This window comes from Acyrthosiphon pisum, chromosome A3, assembly GCF_005508785.2.
Source record: "Acyrthosiphon pisum isolate AL4f chromosome A3, pea_aphid_22Mar2018_4r6ur, whole genome shotgun sequence".
In the NCBI taxonomy this organism is placed as follows: Eukaryota; Metazoa; Arthropoda; class Insecta; order Hemiptera; family Aphididae; genus Acyrthosiphon; species Acyrthosiphon pisum.
Genome location: NC_042496.1, coordinates 32,873,780 through 32,885,044, shown reverse-complemented (window position 1 = coordinate 32,885,044; position 11,265 = coordinate 32,873,780). Strand labels below are relative to the sequence as shown.

The window sequence follows — 11,265 nt, the reverse complement described above, 5'->3', positions numbered from 1 at the left end:
TACATCGAAAATTTCTCTAACAGTATTTGCAAGTGCACGGTGGTGAGTACTCAGATAATTGGAAAACCAAAAAAAAATCTTCAGCCGTTATTTCTATGACGAGCTTATCTGTGGACCTCACCATAAATGTAATTATATGTTTGAAATGCATTATAGGGTATTAAAATAATCGTGTACTGTAAGAAAAATCTCGTGTTAATGAAAAAAAAAAATGTTGTATAACAGGTATAAAAATTACCTAGCAACGAGTTATTTAGGTTTTTTAAAAACATCGTTTACGTCTGGGCATTGTATGTAAAATATAATGTGTTCGAGTGGTGGACTGCAATATTAAATAGTCGTAGGCAAAATGAATTGCAATCCCGAACGTTGACAGTCACCACCACCATTGCACATTTGCATCGCGCTTTACTGTAAGGAGGTGGTCGGGGTACCAGTGAATCGGCAACAGCTGCGCGCAACTCATATTTCCCAAACGCAATTTCTAAAATAGACGATTAATTCGAGATAAAGAAAGCCAATAATTACCAACGGCGAGATTGCGCGGCGGGGAAACAGCACTAAAATTAACCAAAACTAGCCAATAGTAGCCAAAACTAGTCAAATTTTATGTGGTGAAAATGTCGTTTCTTAGTTATGACTGTAGTTTTCTCGGTTCTTTCCCACACATAACAGTTTTTGTTATGTCGCACATTTGTAAGACAGAGAGACACAGCGGGTGCAATGTCCTCTAGGGACAAGACATATTATTAATTTTATTTTAAAATTAAGTTAGCAATGATTTTAAATAATATAATATATCATTATTTTTTACTATTTAATTTACTATTTTTATTTTTTTTAATGTTTGTAATATCATTGCAAAGGTTTTTAAAAAAAATACATATTAAATTACATATTATTTCAGTTATAATATTATAATAAAAAAAGGTAATTTTATAGTATTTATACTATATTTATACCATTAATATTTATTTTACTTCCTGAAAAGATATATTAAACAGTTTGTTCGAGGGCTATAGACATTTGTACCACTACTAAGATTTATGATTTGTTTCTACTGGATTAATCTTCTTTGGCCATCACTGAACTGATTGTTTCAAATATATTATTCATAGGAGGATAAATGAATCTTATCTTATAAACCCCTTTTTAATTATTTCTAGTTAAATTAACTACTATTTATCTTTAATAAATTTTTAGTTGTTTTGTTCACTAATATGTTATTTTTAAATTACAGAAATAAACAAAATGTTGGAATTTGGTAATGATGAAGATGAAGAAGATTAACCATTGTTTTTTTTTATTTTTGATGAAATTTTTTTTTTTTATAACTTATTTATGCAATCATTTAACACAATTTATCATCAATTCAACTTGTTATTGATTACATCCATTGTCTTTTTAAGAATTGCTAATTTATAAATATTTTTTAGAGATTTTATACCTTGTTATTTAAATACATTTGTATTATTACCTTTCATTATTTTGTTATAAAAATATTTTTAGAATAGTTTTGTTCCTAAATGATATATCAAATTGTTATTTGTTTTCTTATAAGTTATAATAAAGAGTTCTAGACAAACACCAAGATTTTTAAAATTGTTTTTTTTGAATTCTAACTAATTTTTTTTTTAAAAATGGACATTACGAAAAAAATTTAGTTTTTGAAGATTTTCATCAATAACTTCAAAACGAAGTTTGTCCAGGCTTTGTTTTTACATTCTTATAGAGCATCCTAAAATACAAATTTTGGAAAAAAAAAAATTTGAAAAATCGATAGGTTGCTATAAACCAGAATTATGCCCAATAAGGACTGTCAGTTTTGATATTAAAGTGAATTGATCTATTATCAAACTTTTAAATAACAACATTATATATTATTATATATGTTGGTTTCTTACGATATTTTAATTTAAGAATTTATCAATGAATTATGCATTAATAAATGCATTATGATTATGTGCAACATTATAATTGAAAATGCTCTTAATTTACATACAAATTAAAACATAGTAAAAAACCTGCGAGATAATACGGGTAATGTTGCGATACCTAAAAATAAAAATTTGATAATATTATAGGGCGATTCACTCAAATATCAAAACTAAAACAGCACACTATTGAAACTGACAAACGAAAATTGGTAAGTGAGAAAACACATGCGGGTGTCCTCTTAATAAAATCAATATTTCATACCTTTATGAAAATGGTGCCAAAATCAAATGGTGTCTTTATATATAAAAAGAGAGTTGAAAAATAAAAACATACAAAAAATGGAAATAATTTAAAACAGTATAAATTGAGTCTTGAAAATATCGAACAACTGTCAAATATAATATGAACTGAGTTTTGACTAAACACATTTTGTATTTCGTGATGGGTTCTTATAAAAAATCTCATCGACAATTAATAATTATTATTTGGTGATGTTTATTACTGTTACTAAATCTTTTAAAGTAATATAATATATAGATAGTATAAATATTATAGATAATATTTGGTTTTCTTAAATCTAAATACCATAAGATAAACTACAATTCCACATTAAATAGAGTCACTAATCATTATTATAATTATTAAAATAATAATTACACCCATCAGGGCCGTTTCATATGGACGCGTATCGTACGCGACGTGTCGTCCGCGGGCGTTTTCATTTACAATTTACATTGGTTGAATGCTACGCGCCACTCCGACGATGGCTCAGAGTTTCCCGTATGAAGCGTATGAACTTTATCAATGTAAACTAAAAACGCGCTCGTAGATTTAGTCATTTATAGATATTTATAGATGATGTTATACACAATTATATACGATATGTCATGTTTATACCCGTAAATATACGGGTATACAACAACATATTAGAGGTTGATCGGTATGACAAATTATCTTAAATTCTACACCGTTATCTGTATTTTCTATAAATTGATTAGTTACATATAATAATAATAATATAATATTAGTTATTACATTGTTTAATTTTCTTGTCCGCCGGCCGTCGCTCAGCGCTCTGTCGTGACTCTTTACCAATTGGCATATTTTGGCAGACGTCCGACCACTTATATTAAACTTATCTATACATCCGATGACATCTTATGACTGTTCTGAGTATACTATTATGAAAATAATATTAGTGTTTAGTAGGCACTAGGCAGTAGCTTATATTATTATTCGATGACAAAAATATTATACAGTAGGCAGTAGCTGACAACTTCACAGGTACCTATCTAATTTAATTTATTGTATATTTGTATATTTTTGTATTATTTTGGAAGTCGAATACAAAGTCAAATAATAATAAAATATAAAACCGTCAACCAATACTTATGTCGCACAATCATTTTTATCATATTTTTATAGAAATGGATGACATAAGGAGTACATCAAGTGAACAAGGTTCAAAGCAAGTTCTGAAATCCTATAATTGTGAATCAACAAAATATGAAAATAGCAATCACGCAGTTGAAGTATTAAAAGGCCTTCAATCAATGCAAAAGTATGTTGTGAATTTAGCTGTTAATAAAAATAACTAATTAACAAATTTTTAATTATATAGAGTTGAAAATTTAAGTGATATAATTCTTCAAACTGATGATGGCCAAAAAGTATTTGGTCATAAGGCTGTTTTACTAGTAGTTAGTCCATATTTCCGTGCAATGCTCCCTAGTATTTATGATAGAAATCAAGATTTTGTTAATATATCAATAGATTCAACTACATTAAGAATGTTGGTTGATTACATGTACACTGGCGTAATCACGGTCACTAGAGAAAATGTAAAGGTATAAAAAACATAATTTTTTATAGACTTGTATTCAAATTATTTAAATGTATTATTGTTGATTGCTAAAGGTATTATTAGCAGCTGCAAATATCTTACAGATGGACTATGTAAAAGATGTATGTGCCGAGTTTTTGCAAACACAACTGAATCCATCAAATTGTCTTGGTATCAAAGCATTTGCTGACTTACATAACAGTGTAGAATTGCTATCAAGTTGTGAAGCATATATTAAAAAACAGTTTTGGTATGATATATATATTATAACTTAATTCCTGGTTCCGTTGGTAAATTTCAAAAATTGTAATTATTATTTTCAGCGAAGTGGTCGAATATGATGAGTTCTTGTCTTTATCTTTTGAAGAAATGATTGGGCTTATCTCCTGTAATGACCTTAATGTTCCATCTGAAGAAAAAGTAAGCTTCTTTAAATGTATGATTGTTTTGGACCTAAATATATAATCTTAAATTATATAATTGCGGTTTGAAGAGAGTATATTATTTCAATCGTGAATTTCACTAACAAAATTAATAGATAGGTGGATGTCCTGTGTCCTTGTTAATTTATTAACCAGAATAATTATTTTAATATCTGCATGATAAAATAGTAGTTGATAGTTGATTTTAGTGGCTTGCAATGCTACTGTGGTAAGAGACTCTGTAATGATTATAATATTAGGAGATCCTAAAGTGCCTACAAACTATGCTTTGAATTTCTGTTGAATGCAAGTCAAGACAAAAAAAAAATGTTGAACACACTGGTATAATTACACTTTAATTCAATTAAATTTATTTGTTATTATAGGTATTTGAATCTGTCATTAAATGGGTACAGCATGAATTAGATTTAAGAGCTGATGATAGTTTACTGAATTTAATGTCTTATGTCCGTTTGCCATTAATTGGTATACAGTACATATTAAAAGAAGTAGTTGATCATCCTCTTCTTCAACGCATTCCTAAATGTATATTTGTTTTCTTAAGATATAGTTTTCTTATAAATTTATATTTTATATAAGTATTATTAAAATATTTTTAGGTAAAGACTATGTAATTGAGGCGTTACGATTTAATCTACTTAAGACACAACAAATTTTCACCATTCCACAGTCAATTCGGAGTAAACCTAGACAGTCTGGACATAAAGTACCTATGCTTTAGTTTTAAATTATTTATCATTACAATTATTTAATACATTTAATTCTATCAGGTTTTTTTGGTATTAAGTTGGTCTCGAGCAATGAAAATGAGTTATACTAACTGGTATGACCCAGAAACCAACAGATTTCAGATTGCACCAGGATTGAAAGAATGCCGTAGTAATGCTGATTTAGGCTTGGTGTCAGATCAATTTGTATTTGCGGTAGGTGGTGTTTATAACTCAAGTTCTCGATCTGTTGAATTTATAGATATATCGACACGATCACTAAGATGGGTACCAATGATTGACATGTTAATTAGTCGGAGAAATTTGGGAATTGGAGTAGTAAATAATTGTATATACGCTGTAAGTTGTGCACTTATACTAATATATTACCTATTTATTTTATATTATATTAAATTCTAGGTTGGCGGAGAAGGTGATACTGGCCATTTAAATACTGTAGAGGTTTTTGATGGCAGTATTCAAAAATGGCGAATGGTGTCCAGTATGTCTACTAAAAGAAGTAGATTTAGAATTGGAGTACTTAATAGTCTCTTATATGCTGTAAATAAAAATTAAATATTTATTTACAGTTTTTACTCAAATTACATTTTGCAGGTAGGAGGTTATAACGGTTCTTCATATTTAAAATCAGTAGAGTGTTACAATCCTACTCTTGACACATGGACCCCAGTTGCAGAAATGTCAGAACCTCGCATTGGTGTTGGTGTTGGAGTCTTGGGAAATATAATGTATGCTATTGGTGGTTGTAATAGCTCAGGATTTTTTAAATGTGGCGAGAAGTATAGTCCAAGTACTGGAAATTGGACTCCTATTGCTGACATGCATTTGTGTCGAGCTTGTGCTGGTAACTATTTTATTTTTATTTTCCTTGCATTATACTGAATTTAATCAAAATTTTTATTATAGCAGTTATCATTTTTAATGGAATGGTGTATGTGATTGGTGGATTTAACAAAACGTCTGTTTTGTTTTCTATAGAAATTTACAATCCTGACACCAATACCTGGTCCATAAAAATATTACCAAAATGTATTGGTCAAATTTATGATGGAGTAGTTGTTAATAAACCACTGTATGATTAATGCCCACAGTAACTATGTTTATTCATAATTCAATATATTTTATATAATATTATTCTTTATTATGATGTATAATTTAACAATTAATGTTGTTATAAAAGTGCTATAAAATTTTTATAATATGAGACTGAAATGTTTTTGTATAACTTTATTTTACTTATTATACTAATAAACAAGTTATAAAAAAACGTTAACTATAAAAGGTTGAACCTCCATGCCTTACAGGATCAGCCTCTAGGTAGTTAATTCTTACCCTAGGTTGAGGTCCAGGTTCTTGTACCATAAGATTATGACTAACTCAAATTTCAAAAGAACAAAACAATTCAAATACCTAGGGTCTATACTGTCGGAGAGAAATGAAATGGAAAAAAAAATATATGGGCAAGAATTTAGTTAGGGAATAAATGTTTGTCTCTGTGGTCTTGCAAAATTCCTGGGATCGCGATCACTTTCAAAGGATTTAAAATTACTATTGAATACAATGGCCTGTAATTACTTATTATGGACCTCAGATGGTGAGATCATAGACCTATAAACTAATGGACAGCACATTCCACTCCGCCCTGCCATCAATGCACGGGAATCATAAAAGAGAATGAACATAAAGTGGGATAACATAGTCCATAGATCTATGAAACTAATACTGTATTTTCCTCACGTTTTCTTTTCTCTTTTACTCTATATCATACCCCTGACCTCTCTCCCTCTCTCTCTAAGCGTAGCTCATCTTTAGGTACCTATTTGCGTGCCTTGGTTAGCTGATCTACTATTTTATATATGGATCAGTAAGTCAGTAAGTAACATAATAATATATTATAATCTAATGGTGAGGCACAAACTCTGGTCTCTGACATTTGGCAGGAGTCTGGCTTGATGCTTTTATAATTTATATATTACTTTTGAACATAGGTGCAACTAGGGGGGTGCTTCAGCACCCCCAAACTTTTATTTAGCACCCCCAGTTTAAAAACATCACAAATTGAAAAATTATATGAAAAAAATAGTTATTTTTTCGCTTTACGTAAGGTTTTTTTATATTTTTCATTTTTAGAAGAAACACAAATTATTGTTTGTAATGATTATAGTTACCTATATCAAATATTAGATATTTAACATCGACAATTATATCATTGCAGTCATTTAATTATAATAAATTCTTCATTCAGCACTAATTTTGATATCATTTAAAAATTTAAAATTAAAAATTGTTTATTTATTTTTACTTTAATTACTAAACAAAATAATTTTGAATTCTGAACAGAGCGAAAGAGTATAATGATTTTATAATGATGTGTGTTTAATTTTTTTAAATTTTAAAATTTACTTTTTTATGTCTGTCAGCAATATTTTGGATGGTATAATGCTCCAATATTCAAGCTCATCCTATTTTCTGATAGAAAAATGAATCTAGTATTGGTACTTTTGGGAGGTCAAAATTGAAATTCCAAGCACCTTTAGGAAGCGTGAAAAAAAAGTGAATTGGGTGGTAATTTCTACGAAAAACCAATTTTAATAAAATTATGTGCCTCAAAAATTAACAATTGTAGAGCTTAGGAATTTTCACCAAATATTAATTTAGCATTTTCTATAAATGGTAACATTTCCGAAATATTTTGATTCTTTTTGAGTTACTTATGGCCTTGAGAAGTTTTTCGAATTTTGTAAATTTTTTTTAAATATTCTCGATAAAAACTCACTTTGTAAAGAGCTTGAAAATATAAACAAGCAGGTTCCTTATAAGTTTAATTAATGTAAATTTAAAAATATTAAAGGTACATATATGCGCTATTATTTTTTATATGCATTTAAAGTTCAAATTTTGACAAAATCAACATTTCGAAAATTTTCAAACAATTTTTTCAGTTAGAAATTTATAAAAATTATTCCTTTTAATAGCTAACATTATAAAATTTGATAGAAGACTTCTCACAATCGTTCCTACTTTAGACAAAAAAAAAGGTATACCGGAAAGTAACATACATTTTTTATGAACGTTTGAATTATAATATTGTTACGATATTTAACATTCAGCGGTAAATCAAATTCCCATTAATCGATTTTTGAGATTTTGTTGTATTTCTAAAATGAATAACCGTAGACTCTTAAAATGTTCACAAAATATTTATATTAAGATTTTTTATACATGGTAGGTACATTTTTCAAAAAATTTTGACTGAATTATTTATATAGGCTTATAGCCATGAGAACATTTTTTAAATTGAATTTAAATATAACACATCCATTACAACCACATGCTCAACAACTACTGTACAGCAGAGCAGTACCCACTTGGCCACCTTTTTTTTTATCTGTATACTTGCAGGTCACTATTTTTATTACCTAAATAATATAATATACCTAATAATATACTGTTTTTAAACTTAAATATGAGTGTCCTTATGTTACGGTGCATTTATGAATGGTTATAGTAATTATAAAATTGAAGTATGGTATTTGGGGGTGTGGGGGCATAGACTCCACGGGTCTGTGTACTCTACATAATTTTAGTACCCCCAGTGTTTCGCCCATGCTTTTGGTACAGAATAGATTTCATATTTTATTCTGTGCATTTTTGCGCGTTTCTGTTATCGTTTTAATTTTATCATTCTTATCAGTTGTAGACGCAGTATTATAATTAATGTATACAAACATAGAACAAGTAGTTGCTACTTGCTTCTCCATTTCTTCATTCTGTGCTTTGGGTAAATGCTAATATTTAAAATTTTTATTCTCAACAAAATTCAAAAGTGTACCTATCTACTACATGGCACCATATTAAAATGTGGACAAACGATGTTATTATTGAATTTTTAAATTTGTACGAAAAAGAGAGATGTATCTGGGATCCACGAGACGATAACCATAAAATCCAAAATTTAGTCAATGACGCTTGGGATAGGATAGCCCTTAGTTTAAGTGTCCCGTTTTCAGTGATTGAGATCAAAAAGAAAAAAGATTCTTTAATGGCTACATACAGAAAATTAAACCGGAAAGTAAAAAAAAGCAAGAGGACTTCCAGGACGGAATCAGGATATGAACACGTTTATCGACCAGATTGGTTTGCTTATAGTCAAATGAATAAATTTCTTCATTCAATCTATTTGGTAAAATCAACAACATCACCAGAGGTATGTTATCCTTGATTTTATTTTCCTACTACCTTTTTCAAGAAAATAGATTTTATGGAATGATCAATGAAAAATTATAATGTCATATACTCATATTATATTTTATCATTTGTTTGATACTACATACACCATTCTACCACAGAACTCAATATCTATGGCCATACATCATGCACTAAGATCTTATACCCTTCACCAGTGCTTCTCAATATTTTTAACCCCCTATAATGTCACTAAGATTTTTGGCTATCTTTTATTATGATATTATTAAAAAGTGTATGAATTGGGGACCCAAAAAAATTGTTGTTGACCAGCTATTTGAGAATTTCTGCCCAAGACTTTAAGGGCCGATATTACAATGTTTTACTTAATTTTATTTAACAAAACATGACTCAATGTAAGGATATACACTGTAGTGTGGAAGTCAAACTAGTTAATTTTATTTTTATTTTTAAAAGCTTGACACTGATGATGTTGCACAATTAGAGACAAGCACTAGTCAAAATGCTGATACTAATGAAGATTCAAAAGCAACACCATTAGAGGCCATTACCAACAGCAAAATGCCCAACTTGAAAAATTGGACTTCACCTTCTCTACATCGGCCTGTTAAACTAGTAACTGGGAAAAGAAAGCGTATTCCTGGGTGTATGAATAAAATACAGTGGAGAAACCAGAATCGTGTGTATGAAGAAAAGTTGAATTTAATCCAGATGGAAAAAGAGATGACGATGATGCAATTTGAGTGGGAAAAAGTTGAGCATGAGCTAAGGGTTGAAGCATTAAAGTTAGATGTAGAAATTAAAAAAAAATCACTTGATATTTTAAAATGAATTGGGTTTATATTGTATGACTTAAATTCTGAGTGAATGTATTGATTTACATGATGTTTTTTTTTTTTTTGTTACAGACAGGCACACAATCTTGTTAATAGGTCTTCAATTTAATATCATTGTTACTGCCTGCGTGACTGCGTGTACTTAAATTAATTGACGATAATATGCATTTATGCGGGCCTATCGATACAATTCCACAAAATACGTGGATGAAATTTCAATATTTCATGATACGAATAATCTACATATTATAATATACACAGACCAGTTAATGCCTAAATTGTTCAGTTGTAAAACTATATATTTTATTTTTTATCTAGTGGGTAATAAAAATTATAATTTTTTTAGATTGGCCAACGCTAAGTTTAAATTGTCATTACTTTGATCGAAATCTCAACAGTAAACAAAATTTGATTTAGTTATTTGGTTTGATTTGATCAAATATTAAATACAGTTGTAAAATTATATCCAATCATTATAACTATTTTATTTAACAGGTAATATAAATCTTTGAAAATCCTGTCTCGTTAAGAATATTTTTCAAATCTATTCAGAATACTTGGTGTCATATGTATTTGAAATATGTATACTGTTTTTCTAAAGTATTTGAATATAAATACAAATACATTTTAAAAGTTTTCAAAATAATTTACAAGTACCTACTTTTTTGTAGTATTTTTAAATGTTTGTACGTTTATCAGAAATGTATACTTAAAATTATTAATAAATAATTAATAAATATTTTCTTTAATATTACTTCAATCATTTCAATAATTTTCAGATGTCACCAGTGTCGGTCTGGCCCACCCAGCTACTCTGAAAATGCTGGGGGCTCTAGCCAAAAGAAAAAGTAATAAAAAAAAATCTAAGTTAACTCACAATTCTCAAGAATTTTTAATGTTATATAATTCATATATAATATATCCTTCCTTTTACCATTTAGCCATTTTATAGAGGTGTTCATTTATAATATGGACTATGGAGAAAAAAAAATTTTTGAAATACGTTGAATTTTGAATGAATTATTGCATAATATGAGGCATAATATAATATTGTAAAATTGTTTGGTTCTCACACTTACTTTGATAACTAATGCTAATCCAATCGATAGTAAAGAAAAATATGTACTCGTTGAAATTGTTTAATGTAGCTATTATTATTATTATTTTTTATAATATTATCCACACATACAAAATTTGGTGGGTGTGTGGTTGGATGTTGGGTGATTATTTATTATACTATGACAAATTAGTGTAACATAATTAAATACAAG

At 28.5% G+C, this 11,265-nt stretch overlaps 3 protein-coding genes across 4 annotated transcripts in view; all 3 read left to right on the top strand.

Moving 5' to 3' along the window:
* LOC107884186 overlaps window positions 1-1,431 on the top strand; it is a 10,448-nt gene extending 9,017 nt beyond the window's left edge. The window contains exon 4 of the mRNA XM_016805813.2: window positions 1,241-1,431. The gene's annotated coding sequence lies outside the window, so the exon portion shown is untranslated. The remainder of the gene's footprint in view (window positions 1-1,240) is intronic.
* Window positions 1,432-2,976: 1,545 nt separating this feature from the next.
* LOC100163784 (ring canal kelch homolog) lies at window positions 2,977-6,126 on the top strand. Of its 2 annotated transcripts, none has more exons than XM_029491297.1 (11): window positions 2,977-3,222; window positions 3,364-3,499; window positions 3,560-3,785; window positions 3,856-4,031; window positions 4,105-4,201; window positions 4,590-4,749; window positions 4,824-4,930; window positions 4,995-5,291; window positions 5,352-5,468; window positions 5,547-5,796; window positions 5,859-6,126. In XM_029491297.1, the coding sequence occupies exons 2-11, from the start codon at window positions 3,366-3,368 to the stop codon at window positions 6,032-6,034; spliced, it is 1,740 nt and encodes a 579-aa protein (XP_029347157.1). In that variant the 5' UTR covers window positions 2,977-3,222; window positions 3,364-3,365; the 3' UTR covers window positions 6,035-6,126. The 2 variants fall into 2 exon arrangements, with proteins under 2 accessions (XP_029347157.1, XP_001945166.1); XM_001945131.5 differs by having other exon boundaries at window positions 2,978-3,222; window positions 5,352-5,492.
* A 2,534-nt stretch (window positions 6,127-8,660) lies between these two features.
* On the top strand, window positions 8,661-10,512 carry LOC100574278. The gene is made up of 2 exons (XM_003245606.4): window positions 8,661-9,159; window positions 9,615-10,512. Exons 1-2 carry the CDS (start codon window positions 8,812-8,814, stop codon window positions 9,987-9,989), a joined length of 723 nt encoding a protein of 240 aa, XP_003245654.1. The 5' UTR covers window positions 8,661-8,811; the 3' UTR covers window positions 9,990-10,512.
* Window positions 10,513-11,265: the final 753 nt, after the last annotated feature.

Bases quoted from the DNA above. Each gene is read 5' to 3' on its own strand.
- LOC100574278 (XM_003245606.4), top strand. From the start codon at position 8,812: ATGTGGACAAACGATGTTATTATTGAATTTTTAAATTTGTACGAAAAA. The intron at 9,160-9,614 runs GTATGTTATCCT...TATTTTTAAAAG, and splicing joins AATCAACAACATCACCAGAG to CTTGACACTGATGATGTTGC.
- LOC100163784 (XM_001945131.5), top strand. From the start codon at position 3,366: ATGGATGACATAAGGAGTACATCAAGTGAACAAGGTTCAAAGCAAGTT. The intron at 4,032-4,104 runs GTATGATATATA...TATTATTTTCAG, and splicing joins TATATTAAAAAACAGTTTTG to CGAAGTGGTCGAATATGATG. The intron at 4,750-4,823 runs GTATATTTGTTT...AAATATTTTTAG, and splicing joins TCTTCAACGCATTCCTAAAT to GTAAAGACTATGTAATTGAG.